This window comes from Panthera leo, chromosome C1 (assembly GCF_018350215.1).
Source record: "Panthera leo isolate Ple1 chromosome C1, P.leo_Ple1_pat1.1, whole genome shotgun sequence".
NCBI lineage: Eukaryota > Metazoa > Chordata > Mammalia > Carnivora > Felidae > Panthera > Panthera leo.
Window position 1 is genome coordinate 215,651,602 of NC_056686.1, and position 18,543 is coordinate 215,670,144.

The 18,543-nt window shown below is 52.9% G+C and overlaps 1 protein-coding gene across 2 annotated transcripts in view; it reads left to right on the forward strand.

Moving 5' to 3' along the window:
• AGAP1 (ArfGAP with GTPase domain, ankyrin repeat and PH domain 1) overlaps positions 1-18,543 on the forward strand; it is a 551,033-nt gene that overhangs the window by 253,124 nt on the left and 279,366 nt on the right. For both annotated transcript variants that reach the window (XM_042950624.1, XM_042950625.1), the window contains exons 7-8: positions 14,844-14,971; positions 16,199-16,354. In XM_042950624.1, the coding sequence (XP_042806558.1) occupies positions 14,844-14,971; positions 16,199-16,354 (284 nt within the window). The remainder of the gene's footprint in view (positions 1-14,843; positions 14,972-16,198; positions 16,355-18,543) is intronic.

Genomic DNA, 18,543 nt, shown 5'->3' on the forward strand with positions numbered 1-18,543 from the left:
CGCAGGTATTTTACGTTAAGATGGGTCCAAAGAAACTAAACTTCATGCGACGTACTTTCCCGCCCACAGATGGAGGTGTGCAATATCATTGTGAGCTCTCTGTCTCTTTTTTAAGATGAATTAAATGGGTTTTTTAGTCTGGAATTAAAATGCATGTATGATTCTTTGAAGAATTTCAATAATTCATAGAAACTGGCGGTAACGGAGAGGGATAGTGTAACTTCCTCACGGTCACTAAATCACGGCAGGTTACAAATTCAAAATCAATCCGTATTCTCCACTGGACTCTAATTAACGCTTAAACATTATTAGTCACAAACATGAAATCTTGATCGGCGATGACCTCAGGTATTCTAAATGTAAATAAAATTAGATTTAGATCCTTTTTAATTACCTGAGGTGCTGTGAGTAATTACAATGGCAATTGATAAACTTAATTTCTCGTTAGAGAAAAAACAAACAAAAAAAAAAACTTACACAGCAAGTGTCTCTACGTGATACGCTTAACTCTTCAGTAGCCATGATCTGTGGGAAAGAATTCTCCAGAATTCTCTGCTAATTAAATAAAACTGTCATACCATTTCTTTGTTTGGGCCCTCGAAGGCATGTACCTGAAATGCCTAATACTGCTGTGGTATCACAAAAGGCAAGACTTGCCGGAAGGAATCTTGCACATTTGAAAGGGTGGGTTTCCTGGGTGGTGGTCCTAGTTACATAATAATAATTGATGGGCGGCAGGGAGAACGTTACAATGACTTAATGCACGAAGCCCCGTTGAAGACCAAGTGGAAATCCGTTTTGTCACATCATCCTTCTTCCTAATTGCATCACACTACATTGTATAATTCAGCCTGTGTGTCACTGTCACTTGTTTGAAGGCCTCTTGTGCTGGGCGCACCACCGCTGGCTCGTTATTAACGGAGCCGGGGGAGAGGAATAATTTTCTCCGGCTCCAGCCAAGGCATCGCCTCTCCCACTTTAAGAGGGAAATGTCTTTTTTATGGAGATTGTTGTAAGGATAATTATTTCTGGAAATAGGAAAACAGATTCACTTGTGATAGAGAAGTCCATTTTTCTTGAAAGTTAAAAGCTCTCCAATGGAGAACGTGCTTGTGGCAAACCAGGAGATCAGAGAGATGTCTAAGCTCCTTTTTCTTTCTTCCTTACACCTGTATCTCCAAATAGGAAGCAAATTAGGCCCGATAAATTGGGCGAGGCCAATATTAATCAAACTCTGTTAACTTCGGGAAAAGAAACCCGGTGGCAGTACGTCCCTGTGTTCGTCTCGGGTTCCCTGGTCGCAGCGTCCGCACGCGGCCTGGATGTCGTACGCATTCTCTCGTTTGGGGCCCTTTCTGTCTGGTCCTCGTTGCCCCTCCTCTCCTCTTCTTTAAACTGTGCTGCAGTTTCTTGGGCCTGAGTAACAGCACGATCAGTTTCATGCTTTTCTCATTTTTTGGGTGGTGTCTTCCCCGTGTCCGTGTTTTAAAAACCTTTCCTGCGGTCTCTGTCCTTCTCTGTCAGTCCTGCGTGGGACGCTGCGTCCTCGGGTGTCCCTGCTTTACCCGCTTTCGCCCTGAGGCTGTCATGAGCACGCGAACCGTGTTCGGTCTGTCTCGTGGCCCATCATTTGGCTTAAAAGGGGGTGGGTCTGAACGGTGAGTCCCGCCGCCGTCCCCAGTGCCGCAAGCGGGGCGCGAGGCTCGCCGGGCCGGGAGAAGAATCCCAGGGTGAGCGTTCACCTGCAGGGGGTGTCAGAGCCGTTTCTGTTCCGGAATCATCAACTCTCTCTGCAAGACAGCTTGATGAGTTGAGAAGAAGTGACAGGCTCATTTTTCCCCCCTTTGTTTAAGCCATTTATCTTGGAGGCCCTTGCCTGCCATCTAAATTGTATTGCCAATTTATTGGGATATTCACTGGCCTCGTCTTGAAAGACGCTGATTCGCATCCAACGTGAGGGTAAGTGAGAGAGAAAGTTAATCATCTCTTGGCCTTTTGAACGGATTTGCACCGGCTCTAATTGTAGCATTTGGAATGTTTTCTAATCAGAGTCTGTGTTCGGCGCTGTGTGGACCGAGGTCCGGGGGGGAATATCCTAGTGACCCAGTCCAGAAAGCTTCCCTCTTTGGAAGGTCTCTAGTTTATGCTTTTGGCTCCTCTGTTCTGTGTTTCAGGTTAACCTAACCTACATTAGCTACTTTCTGGCCCGGCTGACTTCTGTTAATGATCAGGTATTCGATTAAGTGGAATAATAATAATACCTCATGCTAGATGGACGCTGAGTGAAATGCCGCTCAGCCTTGTAGTCTTACGGCCCCATGATAGCGCAAGAGCACAGTGCTCTTGTGAGCCGCCGAGGTCCTGAAGGAGAAGGCCCTCTGTCCACGAGGTCCAGGTGACCGGCCGGCATCCCGGCCCCCCTGCCCGAGTCTCCACACCTGCCGGAGGGACCGGCTCCGGCCACCTGGCATCTCGCTCCGGCGATGTTCCGAGAGCAGCCCTGGGACGCGTGGCCAGCAGCGGCCCCCTCGCCCCTCCTGGCTGTGGCTCGTCAGCACCCAGACTCTGCACGTCCTGCTGGCTGAGCGCCCAGCCAGCGGCCCCACACCGTCCCCACGTCTGTTGGAAGGCGGGCTCGTCCCACGCTCCTGACCGCCCGCCCCGCGGGTGTGATGCTTCTGGTGGTTGGTGCCTTCTTGGCCACCTTCTCCGGATTCTTCCTGCTTTTTAAGGATTCTTCGGTGTTCCTGCAGGATTTGTAATTTCTCAGGATTTCCCTTTTGAGAATGATCCCGACGTTGTTTCCACTCTGAACATGGGCCTTCCTTCAAAGCTGTTCGTGCTCCCACAGCTGTCAGGGATCTGACACTCGGGTGCCCGGGGTGCCGTGCCGAATTCTGGAACAGGGATTGGGGGGGGGGGGGTTCAGGGGTCCAAGGCCAAGACCTTCGAGCTCTGCTTCTTGACACCCTAGTGAAACGTCCTGGAAAGTTGCCTGAACGGTCTCTCCGCCGGGGGTGCTCTGACAGGGAGGGCACAGGCCGTGCTCGGTCACCGCTGTCGTTGGTGGGGCCAGCGGGTGGCACGGCCTCCCCCGTCCCGCAGGCGGCCTGGCACATAGTAGTTGCTCTGTGACGTAGCGAAGGAATAAACAGAGAGTGAGTCGGGATGCCGTAGAGCCTGGTGGGGACGCCTCCCAACCCCCCAGAGCGAACGTGGCATGGTCAGTGCTCGGGCATCAGCGGGGGTGTTTGGGGGCCCTCCTGGGTCACTGGTGTCCATGCCACACCCTCTGGGTCACGCGTGCCTCTCGGGTTTCACCCCACCCTCGCCTGTGCCCTGAGGGGTGGGGCTCACCCCCCCAAGCGTGAGTGATTGGCAGAGGGGGTGGCAGAGGGCAGTGGGGGGGGGCGGGCGGAACTGGGATGCCTCCTTCCTCCCTTTGCTCCTCCCGAGTGACCCCTGGGGTCCTCGGTGCTCATTCCCGCTGGGGGACCCTGGGGGCCCCGAGGAGCTAAGCAGCGCAGTAGCGCAAGTTACTCTGCGTGGCCAGCGCTTTGGGGGGCGCGCGGCCATCCCAGCCTGGTGCCCCGCTTCTCTGGGCATTCGCCGAGCACCACGTTCATGCCAGATGCCGGGGGTGGTGGTGTTCCTTCTAAACCCCCTGTGCTGGCCCGCCGGCCGGAGACACAGGAGAGCGCCCTCCTGCTGGAGATGGGCTCGGATGAACACCCTCCCGTATCCCTGAGCACAATGCAGACCTGGGGAAGCTCTAAAGTGGGCAGGTGCGTGGAGAGGAGAACCAGCGAGCCGCCTGCACAGGGACCAGGGATGATGTGGTGAAGGTCTCAGACCAGGCTGCTGGAGGGGTCCGTCAGCTGGAGAGAGCGTGGCTGCGAGCGTGGGGCTGATGGAAGACCGGACGGCACCTGGCGAGGGGAGGACAGAGCGGCCGGGGGATCCCCCAGAATGTCCACAACTAACCTCCTGTTCTCTTGGCACAGGGGGCAGGCCAGAGCCTGAGGTGCGGTCTTGGGGGCGGGGGGATCTCCAGGCAGTGCCGTTTGGAATGCCCTCCTTTTCTCCTGGGGCCACATGCCGATAGGAGCACATTTGAGCCCCGGAAGCCCCACGCTCAGACTGCCTGAAGCCAACACCAGCTGGAAGACATTTGACGATACGGTGTCGGGATAGATCGACACTTCTTTCTCAGAGAAGTGAGCGTTTGCGGTCCGTGGGGCTGGACACGGGGGCCCCGAGTCCTTCGGAGCCTAGAACCCAGCGGGCGGTCAGCGCCGTGGTTCCCGCTGCCCACCGGCCCGGTGTCCACGGCCCCCGTGGGGCTCACGTCCCCGGTGTGCGCGGCCGCTGTGGGACTCACATTCGTGTTGGCAGGTGCACATTGGGACTCGCCTTTTAGTGGACAGTTGTGTTGTGAAGAGATACGTAAAAGAGAGGCGTGTTTCCTGCGGGAGGATTTGATGTCCCCCTGGCCACAGCTGACAACTCCATATGGAGATTACATATGTGTATAAAAAACATTGAATGGACCACGTTTATTTCAGCATGAGCTTCTCTTAATCTGTCCTTTCACTTCCGGTGAAACGAGAAAGGCAATCCAGCTGCCCTGGACACGGTAGAAATTTCCCCCCTGATTCTGAAATTCTGAAATTAATGTCGGCAGCCATGACTTTGCTCCGTCCTGAAGGTAACTGTTTATTACAGTCGGCGTTTAAATCCCCCTGTTAATAGGAGCAATTAAACAATAGCTTCATTTCCAGCAAATTAACAAGCCTAATAGGTAATTGCGACATAAATGAAGATAAATTTGTTTTAATACAACGAGATAAAAAGAATACAGACAAGAACTGAATCTCAGATTAAGAATTCAGAGTTCATTACTTCATGGAAAACTTGAGAGCTTCACCAGAAGAAACAAAAGTGAGCTTGGGTTTTTAGGGGCTCAGTCGGGCGTCCGACTTCGGCTCAGGTCATGATCTCACAGCTCGTGAGTTCGAGCCCCGAGTCGGGCTCTGTGCCGACAGCTCGGAGCCTGGAGCCTGCTTCGGAATCTGTGTCTCCCTTTCTCTCTGCCCCTCCCCCGCTCATGCACGCGCTCTCTCTCTCTCTCTCTCTCTCGCTCTGTCTCTTTTTCGAAAATAAACATTCCAGGGGCGCCTGGGTGGCTCAGTCGGTTGAGCGTCCGACTTCAGCTCAGGTCACGATCTCACGGACCGTGAGTTCGAGCCCCGCGTCAGGCTCTGGGCTGATGGCTCAGAGCCTGGAGCCTGCTTCCAGTTCTGTGTCTCCCTCTCTCTCTGCCCCTCCCCCGTTCATGCTCTGTCTCTCTCTGTCTCAAAAATAAATAAACGTTAAAAAAAAAAATTTAGAAAATAAACATTCCAAAAAAATTGCAAAAGCGACCTTGGCTTTTTAAACCACGGCCTGTTTTGGATTTGCAGCGTTTCTTCAATATAATAGAGATACAGTCATGGTTTGTGCCGAGGAACACATAAGGTAAGTCATAAAGGATCCCCCCCAACACACACCCACACCCTTTCTCCTGATGACTCACTTAGGGCACAGCTGCCAGCAGGTGATTCTTGTCCAGAGCCTGTCCTGTTGTCACTGACAAGGAAACAGAACAGGCGTGTAGAAGGGCACGTACTTTGCACGCACCCCTAAGTTACTTTTGTGACCTGCTCAGTTACAGGGTACCTCTCCTTCCTTATTAATATTTGGTACGGTTAGAAAGCTCTCCTGGTGGTTTGTGGTTTGTTTTGGTGGAACGTGGAAGCCATCGGCCTGTTTACGGAATGACAGGTGTAGTGTCGGTGCAGGTGGGTGGCATGGGACACGTCAGCCTCCGAGAGAGCAGTGGGGTGGTCTTTTTTGTGGGCAGAAAAGGTGAAAGCCTCGCTAGGTTGAGGATAACCAGTTCCCCTGTGGGTCACCCGTGCCACCGGGAAGATCTAACGTGTGTCAGAAAACAGGAACAGGGTCCAGGCTGTCTTTCTAATTTTTTTCTACGTTTGTTTATTTTTGAGAGACAGAGCACAAGCAGGGAAGGGGCAGAGAGAGAGGGAGACACAGAATCCAAAGCAGGCTCCAGGCTCCAGACACAGGGCTCGAACTCACCAACCATGAGATCATGACCTGAGCCGAAGTCGGGCGCTTAACTGGCTGAGCCACCTAGGCGCCCCCAGGCTGTCTTTCTAAAGGGAACAATATACTCACGTTTCAGGAACCGTAACTTAGTGTAGTTCCTGTGTCTCCAGCTGCTTTGAAAGTTTTTAAACTGTGGAGGTTTCCCTAAATCCTATCGCCGAGCTTAGATCTCCTTAGGAGAGCTCCTTCTGGTAGCTTTGAATCGCGATAGGATGCACGGCCAGCCTGGAGTTCCGTACCCTGTGAGAGTGTTAACCAGGTATAAGGAGAGCGGCAGCAGTTTCGGAGAGGAGTCTCAAACCAGAAGGTCCACGTGCCGCTCCGAGCCTCGGGAGCCAGGCCCTTGCGTCCTGGCCGCAGCAACTCTGGCACAGCCCCTCGCCCACCGCACAGCCCCACGCTCCCTTGGTCACGTCCAGACCCACAGGACCCGAGACTTCCGTTCCGCACCATTTGTCCTTCAAACACAGATCCCGTCACCGCTCCTTGAGGGTTTTGCTGGCCCCTGTTGCCTCAGGGATAAAGTCCACACTGCTCACTCCTCTTTGCATACGAGGCCCTTAAAAATGTGTATCCGGTTGCCCCTTTGAGCTTTGCCCCCACTGCCTTCTCCTAACGTTCTCACCCGCCATGAGACTCGTCTGCTCGCTCCTTGACCCGCTTGGCCGGTGCTTGTCGCGTGTCGGGGACACCTTGGCCCTAGGAAGGTGAATGGAGCTCGGTATCCAGCATTTCCGGAATAGTTTGGAGCCCTGTGGAATTGATCCACTGTCTTAGAAGGTCTCCACAGGTGTGCCGGTACCAGGCCAGGCCGTGGATCTTGCTGGTTCGTTAACGTCGTCAAGCATCCGACAACCCAAGAGGCCTTCGAGAGCTCACATCTCCCTCACTGCCCTCCTCCCTGTCCCCCCTCTCTCTTTTATTCTACTTGTTTTTCTGGCATAGCTTCACCTCTACTCAAACTCAGATAACGTGAAAACAAATCTAAGAGTTGGGAACAAGGACACCAACAAAACGGAATACACACCTCCGGTAACATTCACCAACTTGGAGATCTTCACAGTGAGAAAAATCCCACCCCCGATTTCTTTTCATTCCTGACGAAGTCACAAATTCAGAACTACATAGGTAATTTGGTAATTAATTTCTTCTTAATTAATAAGATAGTTTAATGATCACTGAACTGTAATTTAACACTGAGTTGAGACATTAGAGGATCTTTTATTTGTTCCTGGAAGATTTACGGTCCCTGGTGGTTTCCATTATTTATGGGGGTTCTCCTCGCGGTTCCAGAGGAACAGCCGTGAACGGTACAGAAGACATTGCCTTGGGGTGGTAGCACCAGGGGCCAGGACGAAGCCCCGTCCTCACACGGTGCTTTTGAAATACTTCTCCTGGAGTAGAATTAGAACTTCATGCTAGTTGATTTTTTTATTTATTTGTTTAGAGCACAAGGGGTAAGGGCAAAGAGAGAGAGGGAGAAAGAGACTCCCAAGCAGGCTCCGCACTGTCAGCACAGAGCCCCGCGCGGGGCTCGAACTCCAGAACCGTGAGATCGTGACCTGAGCTGAAATCAAGAGTTGTCGGACACGGGCGCCCTGCTAGTTAAGTTTTGTAAGTGTGTCTGTTGTAGACGTTTTAAAGACTATTCTTACGAAACGCATCGTGCGTACTTGAATTCCCGTCTCACATTGCCTCCTCAAATTTGGCTCAATTTCTACCAAGTATCCACGTGGCATCTCACTGGGGCTCTTCAGTGTCCGTCAAATCGACGTGCTTTCCAGGTGCCGTCCTTGGCTACAGCCCCCAGTGCTCCCCACTCCCTGCTCCCCAACATAGCCCGAGTGCGTGGGGCCCACCCCAGAGCCCCGCTCACTCCAGATTGATGGCACTCAGGTAGCAGAAGCGACGTCGTGAAGGACGTAATAACGTAGATTTAAGAGCAGAGCTTTGTGAAATCAGTTGGCCGGTTGCTCACCTAGCAATCGGGGTGAGGGGAGGTGAAGGGACCCCACCACCTTGGGGCCTGGTCACTCAGGACCTCTGCTGGGGGTCTGAGCGGATCACGAGTCAAGAAGGGACCAGGGACGAGGCTGTCCTCAGTGGCCCTATCTCTGGTGGGAAAATGGGAACCACCGACGTGGGGTGACGAGGTTCCTGGAGTGGGGAGCTCACTGAGGCGAGGGGCCAGGTCATCCTCCTCTCCCCCTGCCTCGGTCCCTAACTTTGCTGGCCTGTAGGTGCTGCCTGAAGCGTTCCCGTTCATTGATCAATTCAAGCAAATCATCTAAACGGGGGGAGATATTTCAGTGATTAAATTTACTAACACGTATTGGACTGTGCCAAAAATGTCATAATCGTCAATGAAACAAAAAAGCTTAATTTAGGTGCTTAATTGTGGATGTTGCAGAAGCCAGGCGGTGCCGTGCAGGGAGCTCACGGGCGGCCCCTGGCCCCCGGAATCTCTCTACAAGTGGAGAGCAGGGGGCCAGACTCCGCTGCGAAGCATCACACGCCTGGTTCGGGCTTGCTTATTACACGGTCGTCTGTTGACAATCCCGTAGGCCAGGCGCTAGGGATCCAGGGGTATAGAAAGTAGGGCCGCAGCCCTTTAACTCGGCCCTGACCGCGTTCACGCGAGTTGTGTGCGCGTGCGTGCGTGTGCATGCCGCTGCGCGCTCGGCGGTGCTCACTCACGGCGTGGGGACCCTCCCAGGAGCCACCTGGGCACTGGAGCGTATTGGGGGTACGGGCCTCCATTGACCATCTGGATGGTTGGAAGAGGCAGGCTCCCTCTGGGAGGGAGAAGGTGTGGCTTCTGAGAAGGAGTTGGAGGAGGAGGGGAGCTGTGCCCTGGACGGTGGCGACAACTCGTGCAGCGGCCTTCCGAGCCCCCAGCGCCTTGTGACCTCTGTGGCGAGCCCTGCGTGGCTTGGCTGTGAGGCTGGGGAGGTGGCAGCATTGGGTTTTGAAGGGATCCTTGTCCTCCCTCGGGTTCTGAACTTGAAGAAGGTTAAATTGCTACCTTTTACTGGTAAAACTGTCCTGGGAAAATGAGGCTCGTCCTTCTGTGGAAACCAGAGACAGACTGGGTTACCCGGCAGGTTCCACGCCGCACGGGAGCCCCACACCCCTCCCCCGAGCCCGAAGCCCACAGGTCCCCAGATTGGAGGGTGGAGAAGGGACAGCTTGCTGCCAGGGGTCGGGCATCTCTACAGGGGGGCCCGTTCAGAGGCCAGGAGTGTTCGGGCAGTGGGAATCTGTCTTTGTGGGAGGAAATAACTTGGAGTGGAGAGTCCTCTCCTCAGAGACACCAAACAGTCCCATTTTGCTAAGGAATCTCGGTTATAATGTGCGTCTGCCGGGAGCTCTCGAAGAACCGTAAACAGAGCAAGGTCAGGGTGAGATTTGCCTTCGGAACAGACGCCGTGTAGTGTGTTTGGGGGCGGGGAGGGGCTGCAGTGAGAACAGGACTGTTGGGGAAGCTGTTTCAGTAACCAGCCACGGAAAAGCGAGGTCTTGGACCAAGGCAGTGGCCATGAAGAGTAGGAGATTCCGGTGGTAGAATCCGTAATCTGCCGTGTCCCCTGTGGTGGCGGTACAGTCGTGGAGTTTGGTGGAAGGAGCGTGAGGCTCAGGTTGGGCCATGCGGACTCTCCCGGGGAGAAGTGCAGTTGGTAATTGGATACGCCGTTCTAGAAAGCAACGGGGGTTCAGACTGGGGAGCCTTTGGCATTGAGGTGGAGGAGACTGCCCCGGCGGAGGGCACGGAGGCAAAAGAAAGCTAAGGAAGGCAGTCTGGAGGCACCCACGTTTAAAGAGCCAGAGAGGGAGGCTAAGAAACGGAAGTTTCCAGCCGGAGGAGGACAACTGGAAGCCGGTGTCCTGGGAGGACGCAAATGGCTCAGGAAAGAAGGGAACCTTCAGTACTGCCGAATGCTGCCCGGAGGTCAAGTGAGACGGCGGCCTCTGGTCAGCCAGTCACCGGTGGTCTTGGCAGGGGGGCAGGCTCAGCCCCGGGGGTGGAGACGGGAGCCGGGTTGCAGGGGTCAGAGAGCAGAGGGACAGTCCAGAGAGCTCCCTGCTTGGGGAGGGCTGACTGGAAATGGAGCTCGGCCAACAGCGCGATGAACCAGCCTCTGCCGGGTGCCAGTCACCACGCTGGCTCTCTTTTATCTGCCATCCAAACAAAAAGCGAAAGTTGTGGAGAAAGTGAGGATGCAAAGTGAAAGGATGCGTAGACTCCGTCCTGGGAGAGGTAGAGTCTCGTGGGGATGCCGGCGGGTAATGCATTCCGTCGCCAGGCGGCATTGCCACCCGCCGTGACACGGCCACACCCGCCGCACCGGAACCCCAGCTCTGGCACCGGCTCAGCCCCCTGTCTGCTTTATTGACCTCATCTGTGGAACCAGGGCCTGTGGGCACTGAGTGAGCTCTCGGAGGGGACTGCCCGGTGCATCGTCCAGATGGAAGCCGCCACGGCAAGGAGGGCGCGCGGGGTTGCCGGACCGACTCCCACGGTGACCGGGCATTCGTCTCCTCGTTCAGTGCGAATGACTGAAAAAATAAAGTCAAAGCAGAAATGGGGCATCGTGCCAGGATTTAATGAAGTCTTATTTGGGAACTATCGGAGAGTTTTATTTTTATCGCTAATCAGAGGGTGCCCTTTATCATTTTCCGACAAGAAATTTTAAATTTGTGGAGAAAGTTAATGTGTCACTCACTTTTCTTGTTCCTTAAGTTGTTTTGTTTTTTTTTAAGTTTATTTATTTTGAGAGAGAGGGAGGGAGGGAGGGAGGAACAGAGAGAGGGAGAGAGAATCCCAAACAGGCTTCGCACTGTCCGTGCAGAACCCGACACAGGGCTCCGACTCACGAACCGTGAGTTATGACGTGAGTCGAAGTCGGACGCTAACCACCTGAGCCGCCCAGGTGCCCTGACCGTTGCTGAAGTTCTTCAGTAAACATCTTTTTATACTGAAGAACGGAAATACCTGTATGAATGTCTGCGTAAGAGTGTGGTTTAAAAAGTGACCTCTGGGTGGTCACTCACATCGAGCAAGAGCCACTACCAGCCCCCGGGAACTCCTTACGCCCTGATTACGGGTACCCTGGTTAAGGGATATCTGTGTCATCCAAATAAAATTTCCGAGTGATGGCAGAAGTGACTTTTAAATTTTTTTTTTTTTAACGTTTATTTATTTTTGAGACAGGGAGAGACAGAGCATGAACAGGGGAGGGTCAGAGAGAGGGAGACACAGCATCTGAAACAGGCTCCAGGCTCTGAGCCGTCAGCACAGAGCCCGACGCGGGGCTCGAACTCATGGACCGCGAGATCATGACCTGAGCCGAAGTCGGCGGCTTAACCGACTGAGCCACCCAGGCGCCCCAGAAGTGACTTTTAAAAACAACATGGAGCCTTGGTACTGAAGGATCAAGTGGTTAAGGAACTTGGTTAGCAGCGTCTGGTGAGAGAGCCAATGTTTCACTACATAGTGGTGACACTGGTTAGGACTCAGGTGTAGCTCATGTCACCAGGGTTGGTAACGTATGTCACCGAAATGGAGGAAACATCACCTCCCAGTGACAGAGAGTCCGGATTCATAGCTCAAGTGATTGTTTTATCCTTTCATTCACACCCACGTATTTATTATTAAAAAAAATTTAATGTTTATTTCTGAGAGAGAGAGAGAGAGACAGAACATGAGAGGGGGAGAGACAGAGAGAGAGGGAGACACAGAATCCGAAGCAGGCACCACGCTCCGAGCCGTCAGCACAGAGCCCGACACGGGGCTCGAACCCACGAACCGCGAGATCATGACCTGAGCCGAAGTCGGACGCTTCACTGACTGAGCCACCCAGGCGTCCCCACATCCATGTATTTATTTAAAACATGTAAGATACTCCATGTGTTGAATAAACACACGTAGACAAAAACTCAGTTCAAAATTGCCCAGCCACTGTCATCTGGGGTGATACTCATGTTTTAAATCTGTTAACACTTCAGTGTGGTAAACGTCACAAGTAGTTCATGACGGCAGTTCAGGAGAGTGCTGCCTCACTCCATCCGGTATTCCGTTGCCTTCGGGAGGGGGGCTCATCCACTAGGACCGTCCATCCCGGCTACCTTGGGGGTGGCTTTTGTGAATTCACCCTGACTTTGGCAAGGTGATCCAAAGGATGGACCGTCTCACTGTCTTAGCAGACAGTGGTCACTCTAGCTTTTGCACACCTGGATGATTCACCTGGCAAAGTATTGAAGCGAGGCACACAGGGACATTACCCCTCGGGTCACATCCTTGGGACATTCAGCAAGTAACCGTAGGAGCAGTTAACCGTAGGGTAGATTTTGCTTTTCAGTATGGAGGGGGAGGATGGCCGCACCTTATGGGACCGTCCCTGCACCTTCCCCTTTCCCTCTTGGTGTTCTTCTGAGTCACCTGCTTTCATTGTTCAGCATTCACTTTCCGCCCTGTTTTTTATGGATTATCCTAGGCTCTGAAGCAGTCTGTATACTTCAGAACAAAATATTTGTAAACCATTTCCTTTTGCCGTTTGTTTACTGAGGCAGGAAGGCCACAAAAATTATGGGGAAATTGAACAACCGTGAATAAAAGTTCTAGTAAAGAAAAAACAAAGGTGCTACAGTTCTTAGAAGTCGTAGCTTCAGTTTATGTAATTAATATGGTAGAACCACAATTAAATGGACAGAAGAATTTTAGTACCTAATGTGTGGCTTTGGCCTCATACAGCCATCCAGACTGGAGGAGAAGCCTCACTGTAGAAATGTTCTTTTTGGCCACGAGCTCTCTCCCTCCAGCCTCCAACCAGAAGAGGTAGAACACTCATTTGCACTTGGATTTTCACAAAATGAAGATTTTGTAACATACTTGACTTGTCTTAGAGAGTTTCTCAACTCTCCTCTTAGCATAGAAATCACCTAGAGAAAATGTCTACAGAGCTCTTCAAAGAGCTTGGCCCTTAGCCCAAAGAGCCCTTAGACCTTTTGTGGTCATCCAGCTGAACAGCAACTCTGAGGCCAGGAAGAAGACAAAAACGCGTCATCGTTGATAATCAGTCCCCCCCCCCCACACACACACACCTTTTGCTTCCTCCCCTCAAAAAAAGAAGGACATTAGCAATCACCCAAACAATCGTGATTTTAAGTCTGCTTACTTTTGGTCTTTGGAAGTTTATTTCACCCAAATGACACATGTTTTGCAGCTGTTGGAATATGAGCTTAGATTTTATTTTTGAGTTCGTGTAATGATTTTTAAAATGTTCTAATATATGTCTTCAAAGACCCCCAGATCAATACGCCAATGGTTTTGAAATGACAGAATGCTGCGATATTCCTCTGTAATTTAAACATGATTAGCTGATGAAGGTTATGATCAATACACTGCGGGAAGATAAATTAATTGATATCATCCTTTCAGGATAGGAGGCCTCTTGGAGGTGGGGTGTAACTAATGAAGCTGCGGCTTCGTCTCCAAGAGCCATTTTTTATATCCTGCACTTTGACGTAATCATATTTACACGATCGTTCATTTCCACGAGAGCCACGAGTGGTGGGCAAACCAGTTCCTTATTAAAATTTTGTTCAGAAACTGTGGCCACTCCGTGTGCTCCTTCAGTGTTAGAACCCACCCCTAGGGACGAGGGCTGTGTTCCTTTGCACGGGTGGCTTTAAAAATAGCCACCCTCCGGCCCAAGACAAGAATTGAATACCATTGAACTTCATTACAGCCAGTCCCCAAAGACACCCATCTATTCAGACAAAGGCTATAGTTATTCTGTACTGACACCTATTGGTGTGGGAAGAGTTTTCTTATTGTTGACTTCCTTTCCAATTAAATCCGGCATGCTTTATCAGCGAGCCCATTTGCCAAGAGAGGCTATGGCTGGTTGAATTTAGATCTGTATTGATTAAGATAAACTCCCAATGTGTGAGGTGATGTATTTAAATAAAGTCTTTGATATAATTACATGTCCGCGGAAGTAATTCTGTGCCGTAGCTTATAAAGTTAAGAGTAATTCTTTAGGCTGTGCAAAAAAAGCCCCACAAAACCCAGTTTTTTGATTCTCCAGGTGGGAGGGGGTTCATTGCACGATCCTATCTTACTTAGCATCACTTTTGCTGCAAGTAACTGGAAGAAATCACGTTAGAATAACTTGAACGGGACACGTGCGTATTTTTGTTGGTTTCGTTGGTTTCGTTGTAACAAGGTGGTCTGGGCAGGGCTGTTGAGGCCTTTGGTGTAGCCAGGGGGCCAGCTTCTGATATCACAGTTTCTGTCCCCAACGTGGCTGCAGGGGCTACAGCTCACACATGTGCATTTTAAGCAGCAAGAAGGGAAAAGATGTAAGGAAGAAATGGGCCAAGGGCAGCCCTCTGAGGGAAGACTCTTGGAAGCTGCCCCATGCCCCTCCAGCCATCACCCCACCGGCCAGCGCTGGCTGGGACGGCCGCCCTTAGTCAGGGGGCGGCAGGACAGAATGGAGGAGGCTCTGGGAAATGTGCTGTCGCCGCTGCCAGCCGCGGCCCGGAACCAGGGGCCTGGCTGCTGCGGAGGAAGGGAGCGGCGGGCCACAGGGACAGCTCGCGGTCTCTGCCACATCCCCCGTACTTGGAAGCCGGCCTCACGCTGATCTCTTGTGTCTCCCATCCACTAGTTGCCCAGAAGATTGTGGCCACAAGGAAGAAGCAGCAGTTGTCCATAGGGCCCTGCAAGTCGCTGCCCAACTCCCCAAGCCACTCGTCTGTCTGTTCCGCACAGGTGTCCGCCGTGCACATAAGCCAGGTACGCTGGGGGGGGGGGGGGTGAGGGGGGAGGCAAGTCCGAACCGAGGGGTGCCTGGCGGTCCCTAGAGCGCTCTCAGCCCGTTCTGAAGTGGATTTCTTTCTTCCTCTTTTTTTTTTTTTTCTTTTCCACTTTATGAGTAACAGCATGTTGGTAATTGATGGCACGTCTCCTTCGGAAAGTGCCGTGGTCAAGTGGGTTTTATGGGCATCATTCTTTACCGTTGCCTGTCTTCACGCTGCCTGTGTTATGAGGCCTGCTGGCTTGGCCAGAGACCCGAGGTGTCCAGGGCACCCCGCGGTCTTTGCCGGTGATCTAAATTACCCTGCGTGCGTCCTGCTCCCAGTCCGCTTCTGGGTTGAACGGTTGTGGGTGAGCCTCAGCGGCTGACCCCACTACGTGCTCGAATGTGGTAGCCGCCCTCCATTCTGATTGCCGTCGCCCTCGGGCCCTCCAGACACCGCTGTCTCTCCGTAGTAACCTTTCGGCAAATCGTTTACTTGGAAGCAAACGAAATAACGGTCACTTAAGAGCCAGCCCCACCGCCCGCTCAGGATCCCGTGGACCCGCTTTTGCCTGCGTTACGTGTCTTCGATGAACGTTTCTTGGGCAGGCGTGGCGTTGGCACAGGCTGCAGCGGGAGGGTCTGGTAGGGCGCTTTCGGGTTCCTTGGGAAATCAGGAGGTGATTGCGTTTACAGTAGGGGCCTGTGGAGTCACGGATGTTGATGGCCCCACCGTAGGCCTCTGTCATTTTCTGCGCCTCTTCAAACGTCCTCCCCAGAACGTTCAGATTTGCAGAGTGCGCGTTGGGTTCTGTGGCACAAAACCACGCTCTTTCAGCATCTGATCTATGAGGGAACCATAGGGCCCACTGTTTCAGCCACGCCCTTCATTTTTCAGAGGAAGTAGAAAATAATTACATTTTCACTCCCCCCCCCCCCCCGCTCCCCACCATTTTTAAAGCAAATGACAGAGACTTCTCTTTCTGAAGTCACTTACTTTTCTTAGGAAAAAACGACTTCACGAGAAGATAGGGATGTTCTAGAGTTAGGCCGTGTTCTACATGATGCTCATCAACTTGCCACATCTGAGAAGCCATCTGACCTGTCACGCGGGCGTCTCTTCGGCGTGACGTGCTGACCTGTCGCTTATGACCCCACCGAGGTGGCGGCGTTGGGCTCCTGGAGCGTGCCATTAGTAAAACCCTGGTGTTTCATTGTTGCAGACGAGTAACGGAGGCGGGAGCTTAAGCGACTATTCCTCCTCCGTCCCGTCGACGCCGAGCACCAGCCAGAAGGAGCTTCGAATCGACGTCCCTCCCACGGCCAACACGCCCACACCCGTCCGGAAGCAGTCCAAACGCCGGTCCAACCTTTTCACCGTGAGTGTCGTCCCCGGGAGGAGGCTGGAGGATGACTCCCCACAACTTCAGTTCCCGTCCACCTGTTAGTTGTAGAATCCACACTAAGCGTTTGTAGAATCCACACTAAGTTAAGGAGCGGAGCACTGATTTCTGTGGAAGCCTAGGAAAATGATGAGAGGCAGAGGCTGGGGTACTGAGTAAAACGTGAATGTCGCGGGGCGCGGGGCATTCGGGTGCGGGTGTCCCAGTGAAGAGTGAGGACTTGTGGACAGTATTTATGACCTCGTGATCGTCTCCGTCTCCGGAGAAAGACTGGTCACATTGGCTACGAGGAGGTGACAAAACTGTGCCAGAATTCCCAGACGTGTGCCTGTAACCTGCACGTGAGACACATAAGCCATTTTGATGCACAGATCCCCCTCCTTCTTCTCAGGCTGTAGCACCTGAGAATCTACCACTGGGGGTGGCTCTCGGCACCAGGAGCCTCGGTGTTTTTAGAGGATCGTGGACGTGAGGCTCTCCTCTTGGACTCTTCTTCAGAGTCACTTATGGAGCCTTTTAGAAACTGTAAATCAGCTGTCTGGGCTTAGATTTATGAACTCAGAGCCTGTATGCGGGCCCCAGGCATGTGTAGTTTTTAGAAGCTCCCTGGACGATTGGGAGGCAGAGAACCCCTGAACTAGGGGGAGGCAAAAGTGCTACTACTGAATCCCTTCCCGTACACACGGCAGACATTACCAATCAATCGTGAAAGGCTCTGCAGTTGAGCCCAGAACTCCAGGCAGAACTACTGTCCTGTGACTGGAGTCGTTTGACTTGAGAAGAACATTTTTCTTTCTTGGGACCAGGTCTGTGCATTACAAATACGTGCTTTTGTTTTGTTTAATTTATTTTATTTTATTTTATTTTATTTTATTTTATTTTATTTTATTTTATGACTATTTTTGAGAGAGAGACAGAGTGCGAGCAGGGGAGGGGCAGAAAGAGAGGGAGACACAGAATCCGAAGCAGGCTCCAGGCTCTAGCTGTCAGCACAGAGCCCGACACGGGGCTCGAACCCACGAACTGTGAGATCATGACCTGAGTTGAAGTCGGATGCTTAACTGACTGAGCCACCCGGTGCCCGAGTATATGCTTCTAATGTAGTGGTTGTCAACCAGGGTGTTTTTGCTTCCTGGGGATATTTGGCAGTTTCTGGAGAAACTGAGTTGTGACAAACTGGGAGCCGGTCGGGTGGTGGGTAGCACCCGGGGTTGCTGCTAAATATCCTACAAGTACCAGCCAGCCCTACACCAGAGAGTCACCCGGACCCTCATGTCAGTTGGTGCCCCGTGTTAACCCACTGGACTTGTCCTTTTGGTGGATTGCTGCTGACCGAGGTGCGGATAAGCCCAGTGTTTCCTGTCTTGACCTAAAGGGGGGCTCTGCAGGGGTGGCTGGGGGCCCTGCTCACCTGCTGCCCTTATTTAGAGATGGCGTTCTGGTGACCTATGCGGCTGCCGAGCACGGCAACACCCCCCCCCCCCCCCAGCACCTTTCCTACCAAGTTCGAGGCCACTTTCCCACTGGATGGTCATAACCGCCAAGGTCGGCTGCCAACGGGCCCGCCCCTTTTCTGTGCGGGTACCGCGTCGGTTCTGGCAGATGCTGCTGCTGCGGGGGGCACAGAGCGAGGACCAGATAGACCAGGCTCGGACCCCAGCCTCCACTGCTGGCCGCTGGTCCCCCTCGGCGAGCTGCTTAGCCTCTCTGAGCTGCAAACTGCAGCATTTTCTGTGGACAGTGCTGCTGGAGGAATCCCCCGTGGGGGCGAAGGGCCTTCGTGGCCTGGCCTTTGTTCTTCTCTCGGTGCTGTTGCAGTCAGAAAAAGGATTTCGGACGGCGCGAAGCAAAAGCAGGTGCAGGACCACGTGACAGCCTGGGAGGGAGGGGAGGCGGGCGTCTGGTTTGCTTAAGTTCGTTCATGGCTTCAGAGGCCGTGTAGTGAAATTACACACCCAAGAGTGATAGCAGTCCCCAGCTCGGCCCGACACTGGAGGCCCCGTGCACCCCAGGCCAGGGTCTTTGGCTGGGGAGATGTCACCCACAGACAGGCTGTGTGCTCACTTGGGACTCGTGGACTCGGGACACCAAGTCCCGAAGGCGCGGGGAGGGTCGGCGGTGAGCGGGACGCCACCCGGGCGTGAAGGAGGGAGCAGTGAGGGCTT